The sequence below is a fragment of the Fundulus heteroclitus genome, chromosome 14, assembly GCF_011125445.2.
Source record: "Fundulus heteroclitus isolate FHET01 chromosome 14, MU-UCD_Fhet_4.1, whole genome shotgun sequence".
NCBI classification, from domain to species: Eukaryota; Metazoa; Chordata; class Actinopteri; order Cyprinodontiformes; family Fundulidae; genus Fundulus; species Fundulus heteroclitus.
Window position 1 is genome coordinate 17,610,570 of NC_046374.1, and position 16,648 is coordinate 17,627,217.

A 16,648-nucleotide genomic window follows, 5' to 3' on the forward strand; every position below is an offset into this window, starting at 1 on the left:
TTATAACTTTCTTTCCTCGGATGACATTATGCCTCTAAACAAAAGACCAGTGCAGTCTCAGTGGCAGATCCTTTTCCTCTTCTCCCCATGTACGTACCAAATACTTTCAACTTGCTGCCAGAGGGGGCAGACAGCTCCTGAAATCCTGGAACTTTTTATATGCTCCTTTAAGGATTTTCTGATGGAGAGCAAAAGTCACGGTTTCATCAACCACAGCAAGCTGTTCAGGCCCTGAAGCATAAAAAAAACAGCCTCAGACCATCACACTACCACCACCATATTTTACTGTGGGTAAAAGCTTCTTGAAATGCTGTCAGTTTTACACCAGATGTAACAGGACCCCCACCTTATGAAAAGTTGGACTTTTGCCATGTCGCTCCTCAGAATATTTTTCCCAAATCCTTGGGGATCATCAAGATGTGTTTTTGTTAAAACCAGACAGGTCGTTATGTTATTTATGGCTGGCAGAGGTTGCGGCCTAGGAGCGGTGTTGCCAGGTTGGGCCGGTTTCCACCCAGTTGGGCTTCTTTTGAACAAGTTAGGCTGGAGAAAAAATGGCTTTGGGCAGGTGGATAAAATTTGGTCTGCTATTTACAACATTTTGTGTAAAAAAAAATTCATGAGGAAAATCTATCAAAACAGTTGTCATCGTGCACAGAGGTCGGGAATCCGGTTTCAGGAAAGTTAAGTTGTGGAGCTGGACATGGAAATATCTGGAGCTAATCTCTGGACCTGAATTATACTTTCTCAACCTGGATTACCCTCCTCTGATTTCATGACAGAAAAGTAAAAAAAACATAAACATTTTTATAAAATGTCATGTCCTTTGCACTCCTTTAATCAGTTTATTTTGAAATGTCTAGAGTCTGTCAAACCTGACATTATATAATCATTGGTTAATTAAGCGTCACTATGAAATGGTTTTGGCCAATGTTGATTGTACACACTGTAAAAAGGCTCTAGAAAGTAAGTAAAATCTTCTTGAAATTAGTGTATTTGTCCTTGATCTGAGCAGGTAAATAAGATTATCTGCCAATGGAATAAGATTTTTGCACTTAAAATGAGAACAGTTCATCGCCATCATCTTATTTCAAGTGCAGTTTATCTAATTATCTTATTTTAGGGGTGAAAATATTCATTCCATTGGCAGATAATCTTATTTACCAGCTCAAATCAAGGACAAACGAATATATTTCAAGAAAATTTTATTTACTTTTAACTCCTTTTTTGCAGTGTAAATGCCCCAAATGAGGTTAAGAGTTCCAACTTCAAAATGTTTCATGGCGCATGTAAAAGGGAAATGACAGACTGATCTATAGTCTGTGGGAGAGAAAGAAGGTTTATATTAAGTTGGATTTATAACTCATTTTGGTAGGCTATTGATAATCTTTTCGCGGTTGCTATGATGACGTGATTGGGAAAGTGATATTTGTGTGATATTCGGTTGCCTGAGTGCGCATTTTGCGAGGAGCTCATAGCTGCAACCTTTTTTCTTTGCTCTTGTGCAGTTTTGTACTACAGCCATGTTCTTTATTATGTGTATAATAGTTATACGCTTTTAACATGAGTTCAAGAGAGGTTGAGATTTGGGCTTTTTTCTTACTTATTTATTTTTTTATAATTTTTTGCCTTTTAGACCAACTCGGGTTGAAAACTGTCAGTCAGATCTGGCAACCCTGACTAGGACTCCTGCATGTTTGCTGAAACCAGGAATTTTGTCCAGTCTTTTTTTCATTGGTGAATTCTGAACACTGACCTTAACGTAAGCAAGTGGAGTCTATGGTGCTTTAGATGCTCTGGGGTCCTTTGTGAACTCCTGGATGAATCGAGAACCTGCTCTGGAGGTGACTTCGGTAGACTGGTCACTCCTGGGAAGGCTCACCGTCGTGCCACACTTTCTCTGTTTGCGAATAAAGGCTCTTACTGTAGGTCACTACAGTTTCAAAACCGTAGTAATGGCTTTTTTCACCCTTTCCAGACCTATAGATGTCAGAGGCTTTGTTTCTCATCCGTCATTTAATTTCTGTAGCTCAAAACACAATATGTTACAATATGTTCCTCCTTCTTCATGTTGTCAGACAGGTTCTATTTAAGTGATTATTTGATTCTGCAGGTCGGCGAGTAATCTGACCTCGGTGTGGCCAGTGAAACAGAAACAAAACAGAGCCAAATAATAACTTTATTTTGATAAATTAAATCCCTATTTGAAAACTGCTTCATTTAATAGTGACAATCTCCTTGTTTGATTTTGAAATCTGTTTAATGAACTGAAACATGTTCATGTGACAAAAAAAAGAAGGAAAAATTGAGGAAATTTGTAAATACCTTCTCAAACACTGCACATTTACAGTAAAAGACTAATTCTCAAAACATGCACTTTGCAGGCAGACAGGTTTTCTGCACAAACTCGGTTTCTGTGTCAAGTGACCAAAATACCTAATCTGGTACAAGTTAATTTAACTGATTAGTAGCTTATCCTTAGCAATGAAAAGGATCCTATTACAATTATTGCAGAAGCCGAGTTGTGAGGAAATATGAAAGACCAATTTCAGCTGTAAAGAAAAATCAAAGAGACAACTTCATTTGGCTTCCAGCTGAGTCAGTGTCATGTTCTCATTTCCCAGCTGCTTGACAGGATGGCAAACAATGACTTTCAGCTCAGGCTGCAAATTGCAAAAATGTGCTGTGGCAGAGTATTAGGAGCCATAAAGCTCATAAAACCTCAGTATCACATGATGTACAACTTCCATGTCAAATCCTAAGTTTATGTGGGGTTGTAGCAGCTTCAGGGAGTTAAGATGTATTAAAGTAAGTTTTTTTTTTTTCAGTTTTACTCCAGTCTCTGAGACATCCATCCCACTGTCTGTGGCTTGGTGTCTATCTCCAGCGGCCATTGGGTGAGAGGGGGGCGGTACACCCTGGACAGGTCACCAGTCCATCGCACATCTCTGTAACAGATCCCTATTATCAATGTGGTTTTAAAGAACCATATCGGAAGGTGCAAAATGTTAGATAAAAGTAATATTATTTCTCTTAAAGGGCTCATGGGTGGTCGTCTGGTGGCGGTCTCACAATAGCTTGCTCGTATTTTTTCACCCCTGGGGTCTGATGCTTCAAAGAAAATTAAAGTCAGTCGGGTGTGGCCGCATCATATCCACAAGACTCTGAGGTTTTTCATCTTTCAACAAAATTTACCTGCTGCAATAATGAAGAGGGGGACCTAAAGTGCTTTTTCAGGCATATCATGAATAGCTGCATATATTATATAGCAATAAAACATGCCTTCTATCAAAACAAAGCCAGATGCCAACTCTCTTACATAGCACCCTCCTCACTCTTGGCTTAAAGAAGTGAAAAAAAGCCCTAAAATGTATTAAATGTTTATTATAGTAGTAACTTGTCGTATTGAAAAGTTAATGTTTTACTCATTTAAAATAATTGTTCTCCACAAAATCACAGCTTTGGCTCCCTGGTTTCTTCTTCCCTGGAGGACAAATGCGACGTGACACAGAAACTAATTCATTCAAGCCACTCATCAGAATGGGAAAGATAAGTGAACATGACATTTGACTAAAGCATATGTGTGTTGATGTTCAAAATAAAGAAAATAGCTACGAGACTACAGTCAGAGCTATAATTAAAAGGTGTGAAATATAGCTGGGACTGTTAGAAATAAGACTGGATAAGGATACAAATGTATTTCACCACCTGCACAGTGAGGACGATGTTAATGGTGGTTAAAACAAGATCAACAATGGTCACTGACACAAAGAAAAGGGCAGCAGATTGTGGGATCTTGAGGTCACCAAGTCTCTATGATAACCTTTAGGTGGTATCCACATTTCAAGCTGTTGTCTAGTAGTCATACTGGAACAATAATAATAATAATAATAATAATAATAATAATAATAATAATAATAATAATAATAATAATAATAATAATAATAATAATAATGATAAATCAACTTCTCTTGCCTACCATCACAAACATTAACCTGTGCAGTGTGACAAAAGCTGCTAAAGCCTTGCCTTAATCTGCAACCTTTGGTCAGATATCACTGAGCTTATGATCTAACAAACATACTTATAGGGTCTGGGGGTGATACAAATCATGAATAGGTGGAAGACTACCTTGGTCAGGTGGTGGAGGTGAGGTAAGGTGGAGGATCTGTGATGCCTGTGAGCCTTTTTCACCTCTAAAGGCCAACTGAACCTTGTCTGAGTGAACTCCAAAAGACATGAACATGTCCCATGGCCTAAATTAAAACTCGCTTGTCATTTTGGTCTCTCAGCAGGATGATAATACAAACAAACATATCAACTTATAAATGGTTCGCTATCACTTGTGGCTTTTTTCCAAAATAAAAAAGCTGCAGCTCTAAAAGCCAAAAACTGGAGACAGATAAGGAAAAACAGGAGCTCACATTGTTCTTCCGCAAGCAGTATATCTGAAGGAAAATAATTTTTAATTTTCAGAGTTTGTGTATGCCTGCTCATTGAAGCCTGTGCACAAATCTGATGTATGTAAGCTCAGAAAGCTAGCCTTACATACAGTATATACGCAGTATTACAAAAGACTTTGTTCTCAACTGTGTGAAGTTGTAAGATTGAGATAGGACCTCCACTTTTTGCACATTCTGTTTTCTAAAGCAAGGATTCCAATGAAGCGTTACCTTTGGGCTTAAACTCAATTTAGGAAGAAAAAACAAACAGTACAGACATTGTTTCTGTTGCACAATAAAATAAGAGTTGTCAGAAACATCATAAATTTAAATGTTGCTGGGTTTCCTGTTCACTCAGCTACTCATCTTGTTTAATTTGTTTCACATGCATCAGCTAAACAGCTTTACTCTTCCTTCCTTTCCAGTTTTGATTTAGATTTTAAGCCAAAAAGGAAATAAATCACCTCACCTTTGTAGGAACTGGTATACCACTTCAAGGTTTTTTACCAAGCATCTGGCAGTGTCCTAATCACCCTAATCCATAACAAGCACCACATAACCTTTAATTTTATGGAGAATCCTATTGGTTGTTTGGAGTCCATTTTTATAAAGTCGGAAAAAGGCGTATTTATAAAGTGGGAAAAAGGCTTATTACTAAACTTACAGATCAGTAGGGGTAAAATTTTTTAGAATATCCAAATCTCAGTTTTTAGGCACATGGTGCTTAATCAATAAGTGCCATTTATTTGCATCACTTTGCAGCTCTGTGCACAGCAGATGCATACGTGCAAAACGACATAATTTTTTTTTCATCAAATGGCTTTCGATCACAGAAATGGTGACAGATTTCCCTGCTGTCTTCTATCACACTTCCCACCCTCCATGATTATACATGGTAAGGAGCTGCTTTATTTCTGTGTGTTTTTGGACATATCTCTGGTGGCTGTGAATAGCAGTTGGAACAACAGCAGATGGGATTGTAACACGTTACAAATGGCTTTTAGCTGTGTGCGCGCGCTCACCCACAGGAGGAAAAACTGGAGTTTTGTCTGAGGAATTCAGTTTCTCTTCAGTGTCGCCCACAGGGACTCTGGGGAGTATTAGATTGTGACGTTGCCAGAACCAACATCAAACCTGTTGCGCTGAAAGGTCACCAAAATCCTGAAACACATATGGCGGCACTCCATCAGAGAGACTGAATGCCTTTCTCATCTTTTTCATTAGGATCCCTCCATTGCTTCCTTGGTGATCCGTAACCCTCACAACTGTATTTTAGTGTCTAATTTTGTTGCTACCAAGATGATGTTTACCTGTTTTCTCACTACATTAAAACAAAAAGCCATCTTTGTTGTGTGGGTGTTATGTCAGATAGTCATGGCAGTCAGTAAATTACCTGCATCTAAAAGCAGTCTAAGTTTGTTTACATTGAAAATCAACAAAAGATTTTGAGAAGAGGAAAGTTTAAAGCAGAATGGATGGATGGATGGATGGATTTAAGTCTCCTTTTGAACGGCTCCATCTCTTAATAGTTTGTGTCCGCCATGAAAACTTCAATCCTGATTCGCCACTGCCTCCTGCAGGTAAGATACTGATTACACATAACTTCACCACACAACCTAAAAAAATATAGGTTGGTTATATTAAGTCTTAGAAAACGACACAATTGAACAGCTCAATCTTATGAACTGCAAGTGTTCATATTTGTTGCTCTTTAGGCTCAAAAGCAAACTGCTGTGCTGTGTTTAATTAATACCGTCTGTTAAATACTAATAGTATTTAAATACTTAAATCAGAGGCAACCAGACTTTCACTCCATTTTTCTGAATGAAGACGTTGATAAGTGTAGATATTCTCCCGCAGCATTATCAAGAAAAAAAAAGTCTGCATTTTCCAAGCAATTTATTCACCATCACTGTGTATATTTCAACATCACACCAGGTGACATCAGGGCTTCTTTATCCTTTATTTTTGCTTAACAGCAAACAGATTAAGCAGAAGAAGGATGTGTACTGCACTTTGCCCAATCCATAAGCAGCAGCAGCATAATATAACAGAGGTAGTTTATAAAATAAATAAAATAACTGCAAGGTATAAGGTCGCTTCTTAGCAATTAAGGGTCATTGTGAAAATTATGACCTTGATCACACATCATAAAAAATATTTCTTATATCTAAGTAAATATAAGGCCAGCACTTCTCACAGTCTTCTCAAAGCTAAACACAAAGCAGATTCCAGTGCCAGGGACCAGCTTATTGTGTTCACACCATCATTAGTCAGGTTTATGTTTACAGCAGGGATCATAAAAAATTCAAAAGCTGACTTCGGCACGAGCAAGCCAAAGCAAGGAAGCAGGAAGGTCAAAGGGAATACTGTTAAAATTTAAAATCACGGTTTCCAGCACTGTGGATGCAAATCCTGGTCAAAGATCAAAAACATTTATGCACACAAAAAAAACTGTGGGGTTATTCCTATTTAATCCAAATGTTAGGTTTATCCTATTCAACCTCATTATTCACCCGCATCATTCATTCTGCACTGAATGGCAATTTGAACGAAACAGCAGCTTGATTAGATTTCACTGAACCTTTTTTACTCAATGAAATTAATAAATGGTAAAATAGTAAAATGATGTTGCGTTATAATGTTTTAAAAAAAGATTTGTTCTCAACTGTATCTAGATTTATTTTTTTCTTGGGGGCACCAGATGGGGGTAGAACTTGTAGAAGGCAGGCACACCAAAAAGTTAGCTTGATTTATTATACCTGTTTTTGTTTTTTCCACTTTTATAGGCACTAACTAATGTTTCCCATTGACTTTAAGTCATCATGCTAAGCTAACCCAATGAGCAATCATTAATAGAATAGAATAGAATTAAATTTTATTGTCATTGCACTGTCACAAGTACAAGCAACAAAATTTGTTCTCTGCTGTTAACCCATCCCCTAGGGCTGCAGTGGGCTGCCATGTGCAGCGCCCGGGGAGCAATTTGGGGTTAAGGGTCTTGCTCAGGGACCCAGAATGCTTGCACCGGGGATCGAACCGGGTACTCTGAGTGCAAGCATGCTGCTCTAACCACTCGGCCACAGCCCCCACTTATTAAACTTATCAACTTAACTTCAATTTTCAAACATTTGAAAATGCTTTTAAATCACCAAACACTAAATATTGTAAAAATATTTTTTTTCTCACTTGTAGTTTCTCCTTTATTGCTCAAATAGTTAAACCTGTGGTTACACAGGTTTAACCTCAGGTTTTGCCGCAGGTTTTGAAAACTCAGTGTTGACAGATATTAAAATTAAATTTGATTTAGCCTGAAAACGTACCAGATGATGTGATTTGCGAGTTTGTGCATATATGACAGCATTATGATGCATTTGCGGGTTTTAAAATGTCAGACCATGAAGAATTTCTATATGTTAACATCTTCATAAGCGGGAAGAGAAACAAAAGTTATTTGTAGAACTTTATTGCCCCATTTCCACCTCCTCCGTTAGGTGCACTCTATTCTGCTCCTCTTTTCAGGGTCAGTGGGTTTCTCCGGCTCTGCTCAAGAGCTGCATCAAACCGAGCTGACTCGAGCTGAGTTTTGACATGAACACATTGCTTTTAAGCTTTCAAGGGTCAAGGCCGAGGAGAAACGAGGAAGCTTTTCTACAAGGAAGTCCAGAAAAACCGAAGTACGACAACATTAATATGAAGGACCACCATGAACGGAGTGGGTCAAACTGATTTTACTATTTAGGAACCATGAACCATGCCTGAAGGAAAAAAAATAATAAAATAAAAAGTATACTTCGGCTTTTTATAAACAGACACACTGTAGCAGATCCGTGGATTTGCTGAGGCTTTATCTCATTTTGCACACACTGTAAGCTGTAAGGTTTTCAGTGTTTTCACTGAACAGAGTTTGGTTTGAAAATGTGTTCACAGCAGCTGATCTAGCCACCATATGCTGTAGAAGGCAGAGCTGCGGTCTGCCTTTCAGACTGTCTCACTTCTGTCTCTCTGTCTCACACACGAAAACACAAACACATACACATCCATAATACAGGTGCAAGCAGACAGAAGCAGTGCAGAGAGGATCCTTTTTTATAATTAGTTTAAGCTAAAGTGTGTGATCCAGATATTTATCCCGGTGGATTATTTTATCCTTAAAAAATACAGAGGATAAACTCAAATACAATTATACAAAAATAATTTATTTATGTTTTTACTTATAATGATGATCTTTTTTTATTGTTTACCATTTTTCGCATATTTCTTTAAAGCGTCAATGTCGCAATCATGACGTGGGGAATTTCTAAGCCGGTCAAAACACTAACCACGCAGAGTAAAGCAGAGTAGAGCCGAGGGTCGGTGGAAATGGGGCTTTTATGGGATGGGAGCGGGCATATTTTTTTGGGCATGCACAGATCATTGCCTGTTGTGGCTCCATGCAAATATTATTTTAACTTCAAATTGCTTTTTGGTTATGTAGCTAAAATGTTTTTTTTTTTTAAATCATTATGTAAAACCTGGTTCTGGTACCTGTTTGGGCTTGTTGATTCTTATGAAATAGGACAAGTTATGAGCCATGATGAAACCAAAATAACTCCAAGCAAACCCATGCGGGTAGTAGAAGATGTGGGGATTAAATACAAATGATAAAGGATTCCTTTAATGCACCAGTTGTCAAAGCAGGTAGGATTCTGTTATACACTCTGAAAACTTGGCTACTAAAGTACTAAAACTGCAAAGGTATAAAATGTCAAAAGGGTGAAATGACTTGCGCTCTACATTTTGACTTTATTTTATAAGTGTTTTGTTTTTTCTGTCTGATTTTTTTATTTTTTTTTATTTCTTTGGCCGATTCAATTAAAGCAGCACCTTGTAACGTTTAGCCACTAGGGGCGCTATACTTGTACCATCCAGGTTTAGGTAACACTCCCTTCGTATTCTGGAATCTGTTAGCAGACCAGCAGATTAAGAAGTCATCCAGGCCACTTTCGCCCCTCTAGATTAAATCCTAAAAACAGGTTTGATCAGGTGTCATATCTGTTTTTGTTTTATTGTTACGGCAGTCTGAGCTCAGACCGCTGTAATTTACAATAGTTCATGTGACCTAGAGCGATTTTCAGGTATCGACGCTCAGCACGGAGCATCGATACGTGCCAAGTGCTGCATATTGACCTGAAAAATGATTTACTTTATCTCAATTTAAGCCAATGCTTGGATCAAAACTTACACGGTGCTGCTATAAATTAAAAATATAACGAATTAATTTTAACTAAAACATAACTAGTTTTGCACTTCAGTTTATAGCTTCTTTTAGCCCTCCTCTTAGGTAGCTTTAACATCAGACATCAGTCCCTTTATCACATTTTTAGGGTGTTGAAAAGTTGACGTCCTGGCTCAGACCCAACCAGTCAACTCAGGCTAATTTGGCACAGGACTGGATCAGCAAAATAGCCCAGCAGTTTTTAGAGTGTGCACATTTATGTTTCACAATTCACTTTAAAATATTGAAGTAAACCAGCTGAAAAAGTCAAAGTTTGGTTTGAAATTCAACGTAACAAGCAAGTTTCCTTTTTAAGAAAAAGTCAACCAAAAAGAGCTGTTAGTCCCAGCTGTGTATAATTGTCAGAAATTCAACAACAAACCACAGACCTGCCAAAAAGGTCCACGTAATCTGGACCCAGGTCTTAAACGATCAGGATTTTGTAGGCAGGTTCATTTAAAGGTCATAAACAATCAATTTACTAGGTGCAGTAAAGATCCCCCCTGTGGTCTTAATTCAATATAAATCCAAATTAATTGGTCAAAGAGGGCCTCTGCCATCTTAAAACAGCTCCAATCTTAAAAACATCATAAAAGTTAGCATAAATGCTAATTTATGAACTTTTATGCCATCATGTTTCCATTGCACTGGATTTATATGTAAGATGATGAAATTTTAGGTTGTAGGAGGTGCGCCACCAGGGATCAACTTGTGTGAAACGTGCTTAGAACAGAACATGTAAAGTGCAACTGTGTGATATTAAAATACATTGGAGTAAAAACCTGAATTATTTACACTGTTTTACTTACTATCCCTTTTATCATGTACATAATTATTCATTTCAGTGTAAATAATCATAATATAGTTCTCACATAAACTGCTATGAATGTTTTGAGATTGGAGTTGTTTTAAGAAGGTAGACGTCCCCTTACTCAGCTCCTGGAACCATCTGGATTTATACAAAGTGAAGACTGAAGGACGGTTGTCTACTGCAGGTAAGATATTGACTGCTTACAATGTCTTAACCGAACCTCACTTTGCAAATTCAGAACCAGTTCTTTAAACTCCAGTTTTAGTAAAACATCCATTTGAACCAGGATTTGTTTAGTTAAGCTCTGCCTTGTAAAACATAAAGCATTTTGGTAAGATTCTGTCTCAACCAGAGATTCTTTAAAGCCCATAAATTAGCACATTATACATCCGTTACTGTACAAAAACTAAAGCTTAACACTGGGCATTCATTCAGGCAAACTCCACTCGTTACATCACAACAAAAAGCGACACCATCTTGTAACGGTTTGGCTTTTTTTTTTATCACACTTTCCACAAATAGACCAAATGGGATGTCATACATATGTTAATATGTGAGCTTTGTAGGGCCTCCCAAGGAATCTGGTTGAGTCTGAATATCATTTGCAAACATGACTCCTCATGCAGGATAACCTGTTGCTTTTTCTTGTAACATGTTTGACCAATGCAGAAATCTCTTGTTTATCAGACATAAACTATAACTCAAATTTCCCAAAATGTCAAGCTGTTATTTAAACTGTCTCTATATTAGCTGGAATTCCCACTTTGTGCTTCCTGCATTCATGATGCACTCATCCATTAAAGCTGTAAATAAAACTGTTGGCACAATTCGATAACAGCAGGGAAAATGGGAAAAACTACAGAAGGAAAGGACGACCCGAACATGATTTGTGGCTTGTATCTACTTGTTTCACTTTTAAGCTGGCAAATAATGGCATATTTTTGGAATAAGAGTTTTTTTTAGTTGTTGTTTTTTTTTTTTTACAGAAAATACCCTTTTAACAGAATTACAGCTCAGACATAAAGGACAGCCCCATTCAATAATCTGATTAGGAAGGTCTGTAAGAAGCCCAGTGATGAAAATATACAGGATGTTGCCCCAGCAGCTGATCCAGGGTGTGCACTTCCAAGACAGACACACAGCAGGACAATGAGATTCAACAAAGAGCAAACACAATTTGTCAAGTTTTCCTTTCAGTCCTTTAGAAGGACTTCTTCCAAGACTTGCAGAGGATCTTCTGAAACGCACGCCTAAAGTCCCGGTTGAAGATGGTGTAAATGGCCGGGTTGAGGGAGCTGTTGCAGTAACCGATCCAGAAGAAGAACTTGAAGAGCGGGTCGGGGATCTTGCATGAGTCTCCACATACTCCATAGAGGCTGTAGCTGAAGAAAAAAGGGAACCAGCACACCACGAACACCCCCATGACCACAGCCAGGACGAACGTGAACCTCTTCTCCCGTGCTTGCGAGACCTTTTTCCTGGCAAACGAGCTCCGGCGACACTTCCTCCTGGAGGTGAAGATGTCCATGGACTTGTTGCTGACCCCGGAGATGCGAATCGGGAGGGAGCTCTTCTTCTGGTCACCCGCTGGGGCTCTCTGGGAGTCCCGGCGCTGGGGTCTGTGACCTTTGCCCTCCGAGGAGGAGCTCTCGTCTATATCGGCCTCCTCAGTCTGCGGGCCCATGGTGACCGTGCGCTGGCTGGGCGTAGGAGGGCACTGGCAGTGACCGTTCTCCCTCTCGCCGTGGTAAGGCGAGGACGGCTTGCTCAGTCCGTTCTCAGTCTGTGTAACACCATCTGGTCTGGGGTTCTTTCCTGACACGCTCCTGGTTCTGGTTTTGGCCACCTGGTATATCCTGATGTACACCAGGATCATGATCAAGCAGGGCGCGAAGAAGGAGGCAGTGCTGGAGGAGATGATGTACCACGTCTCGTCGTTCAGCTCACACTGCGGCTGCGAGCTGCCGTCCTTGTTACTGTCGATGGACATGAGCGGCGGGGAGGAGATGAAAGCAGAGATCAGCCACACAATCAGGATGATGCACTTGATGCGCTTTGGAGTCCGCTTCAGGTTGTACTCCACGGCTTGCGTAACGGACCAGTACCGGTCCAGGCTGATTGCGCACAGGTGCACGATGGAGGAGGTGCAGAACAACACGTCCAAAGCCAGATAGATGCCGCACCAAACTTTCCCGAAATACCAGTAGCCCATCAGCTCATTGGCCAGAGAGAAGGGCATCACCAGAGTGGCGACCAGGATGTCCGCGGTGGCCAGGGACACGAGAAACAGATTCTGGGGGGCTTTCAGCGCCCTGCTCGTTAACACGGCGATGACAACCAGAATATTCCCAACAACCGTGAAAAGAATCAGGAAACTTACGAGAGCCGCGATGCCAGCTATCGCGGCTAGAGAATACCCGCTCTCCAGGCTCCAGGAGGAATTGAGCTGGACCACCGTGAAGGCGTCCGGTCCGCTGGCGTTAAGCGCCTCCATGCTGGCTGAATGCCGGGATGAATTCACCGCCCAGCTCCTCTGATCACACAGGAGTCCATCTATAACGCGCTGCTCCGCTGCTGGTGCACTAATGTGACGAGATGAAAAGGCATGGATAGGCGCGCATGAACAGATCCCCAGTCAGCGTGCAGCCTGCAGCCCGACGGTCCGCTCCGTCTGAGGATAACGCGCACTGGCAAAATATCTGTGCTGCATGTTGGAATATGTGTGGCCATGCCTTCTCCTGCCTGTGAGCCGCTGAGCAGCGTCCAGCCGCAGCTCTGCCTGCTGAAGCACGGTGCGCTCTCGCTCCTAATAATGCCCCATGCGTTCTCATAAAAAAAAGAAAAAGAAAAAAAAACCCTCATCAGCCGCTGCCCCTCCCTCTGCACTGAACATTTTACAAGTGTGACACGAAATAAATGCAAGATTTCCTCAGATTGAACATCTACACTTTAATAATTCTCAAATAGTTATATAAATATACACTCACAACATAAAAAAACGCTTCTTCACACTATTAAGGGATTCCTAAAAGCAGATTTCCCCTTTCGCCTCAGTAAGGGTCTTTAGGAGCGCTCACATTCATGTGTTTCCCCCCCAGGAGGTCTCCACTGTCACTAAAGATTTTGCAAAGTCAGCTGAAGTAAGATAATTCAGGGATATAAGGCAGGATTTTTTGCTCTGGTCGAGTCAAGAACGGGGGGGTTCTCGAGCTTTCCGTGCGCCAGCTGTTTTAGGGACACCCATGAGGGAGGAGATGATGGGCGATCATCAAGTTGAGGCAGGCTGGCAGAGCAGCTGCGTAAAATTCAGGAGCGGGAAGACAGATCGGCGGATCATCCGCGCACACCCGGTGGTGCGCTTGTTTGTTTTGCAAATGCGGCGGCGTGCTTGGAGGATGCGCCGCATCTGTTTTATGGCTGACAGCTGGCTGAGGATCTCGGCTGTCATCATACTGTAGCCTTTTGATTTTGAAGAGTGTCAAGTCAACCATCCGAGTATGGGTCATGTATTTGTTTGCTTTCGATGTATTTTTCGTTCTCTAATAGCTTTTCTTATTCAAAACATTCATTCTTTTGGTTCTTTATTCGTTTTATACTTTCATACATTTATCACTCGTTAGATTTCTTTACTATTTTGTACTTTTAATTTTTGTTTATTTAGCTAAATCTCCAAATCAGCGATTTATATATAAAGAAAGAACTGTTGAAAAAGCATTATCGAGTGAACAATAAACCATTTCATAGGTTATAAATATTTATGCAGTCTTAAACTGGTACCCTTATCTTCAGAACTGAAAAAACCTTCCCCTATCTGTCTAGTTTTATTTCAGATTTAGCTCAAGTTGGGGGGAAAAGGGCTTATTTGTTCGATGATATGATGGAAAAATAATTTCACTCTCATTGTTGGAAAGTCTCCCAATGCTGGATTACAGATCGGTCCTCCAAGAGTCATTTTCAGCCACTGCTGAGAGGGGAAAAGTCTTCTCCACAGTCTTGATGTTGTTTATGAGAAAATGCAATAGTGCTTTTACAGAACATAAACAACAATTTTAATTTGGTTAAAGAGGAAGTGTCATGCTTTTCAGCTCTTCCTTTTCACGTTGAAAATCCGCGTCTGAGAGCAACTCGTTTTGGTGCGGTCTCTTTAAATCTAAAGGGGGCCCTTCATATCCTCCCACTCCACCCTAGCCGGCCATTTTTGGAGTGTGCTGGGGGAGGGGGGTGCGGTGTAATGAAAAAAAGAACGAACATTTTGACCTGTCCACTTGTAGATTCGGCATCCTTCAGCTTGGACAACATAACAGCTCCGAGAAATAAAATTGTCGCATTCGGGAAATTAACAAGCCAGAACTCCGCCTTGTTTAGTGGCTCTGCAGCAAATACTGTGATGTAATTGCTCAAAAAACGTGATAGAGAACAGAGAAAACTGAACTACTTAAAACATATTACCCAACAAGGATATAAAGATATCTACGCAGCACCTGGAAAGACTACGTTCAGATTTTTTTGCACTCCTAGAAACTCCAAGTACACAACTATATGTATTAAAGGGCTAAAAAAGTGGAATTTGCATGACGTCCCCTTTAAAGACCCACTAATTTGGTTCTGTGGATCCTATTTCACAAGAGATGAGGCACATAGAGGAAACTAACCATTTCTCTATATCATCCAGGTTCTCTTCCTCTCAGCTCAGCCCAAAGGTTTTATCAGGCTCAGGTCTGGGGACTGAGATGACTACGGTCAGTTTGTGTCTGGTAAACCATTTCCGTGTTCATTTTAGATCATTGCCCCGCTGTAAGATCAAACGAGGACATATTTTCAGCCTTCTAGTAGATCCCCTGAGATGTTTATTTGAAATGTCCTAGCATTTAATGGAGTTCATGAGGCTGTGCACTTTGTCAAGGTTCCCAGGGCATTTTGAAAAGAAAAAAAAAAAAACAGCCCACAGCATCATACATCCTCCAACGTAGAAGTAAACATTTTCTACACATGTTGCATGGTGGCTAAATTGAAATGGTTCTTTTTCCAGCTCAGAGGCATTTGGCTAAACGAAACTCTTCAGTTACATTTATTTAAAGGGGACTGATGATTAAAAACGGTCCATTTAGGAATTTCTCTCCCACGTTATCCGTACCAGAGGTGGAAGTATAAAGAAGAGTGACGTAAATACAGACTCACCCAATAAATTATAATATTTTTGTAAAATGTTCATTTGTTGCGGTGACTCAATTCATGAAGTGAAACACATTACAGATTAATTACACACAGAGGAATGTTTTCAATTATTTATTTCTGTTTATTATGATCCTGTTCTGCTTACAGCTAATGAAAACATGATATTTAGGAATATAATGTTACACCAACCAATAAGAGCATTTTAATACAGGCATGTTGGCTTCATAAAAAAGCAGCTTTGCTACCTGCTTAAGGTATGACTGTATATATCTTGCAGAAATTTCAACAATGCTTCTCCAAACGGCTTAGGTTTAATGTCACAAACTTTTTCTCTACGATGCCTTCTTTGTTTTCCAGGTGATCTCTAGCAGACGAATGCTGTGCTTCTCTTTTTTCCTTGCATCGTCATACACCTTTTCAATAATGATGTTTGGCAAAGTGATTAAAGTTTCAACATGTTTTATAAATTACACCGGGTTCCTCTCAGACTTCGCATATTATTACACTCCATATTGTCCTCGTCTCATCTTGTTGGTTGTTTCTGGAGGGCGTAATAACGCCTATAATCTTTTCTCTCCGCGCGCACAATCTATCTGAGTTTAAGAAGTTCAACTTCAAAAGCTGCTTTTATAAGCGTTTGTTTTTCTTGATCAGCGCCAACATCTCTTTTTGGGATCATCAGCTACTCTCTGTGTGTTTTACGATACACTTTCACAAACAGGTCATATAAGGCTCACGCTTTGATATATCCCTAAAAAAAAGTGCTGACTCACATCAGACTAAAAATGCATGTGAAAGGCTTGAGTGATTCACAGGCTCAGGTCATTTTCCTTTGAGAAATGAAGTTTTTGTCATAGATACAGGAGAGAATACAGTGTGTCACACAGAACAAAAAGGGCTTCGCCTGCTGTTGGTGAGACATGACAAGACTGGGATTCTAGTTTTGCAGTAAGATATTTTTCA

The 16,648-nt window shown here is 40.0% G+C and overlaps 1 protein-coding gene across 1 annotated transcript; it reads right to left on the bottom strand.

Annotated features, from left to right (window-relative positions):
• Positions 1–11,479: 11,479 nt before the first annotated feature.
• LOC105934641 (alpha-2 adrenergic receptor) lies at positions 11,480–13,319 on the bottom strand. Its single transcript, XM_012874730.3, has one exon. The coding sequence runs from the start codon at positions 13,002–13,004 to the stop codon at positions 11,712–11,714; it is 1,293 nt and encodes a 430-aa protein (XP_012730184.2). The 5' UTR covers positions 13,005–13,319; the 3' UTR covers positions 11,480–11,711.
• Positions 13,320–16,648: the final 3,329 nt, after the last annotated feature.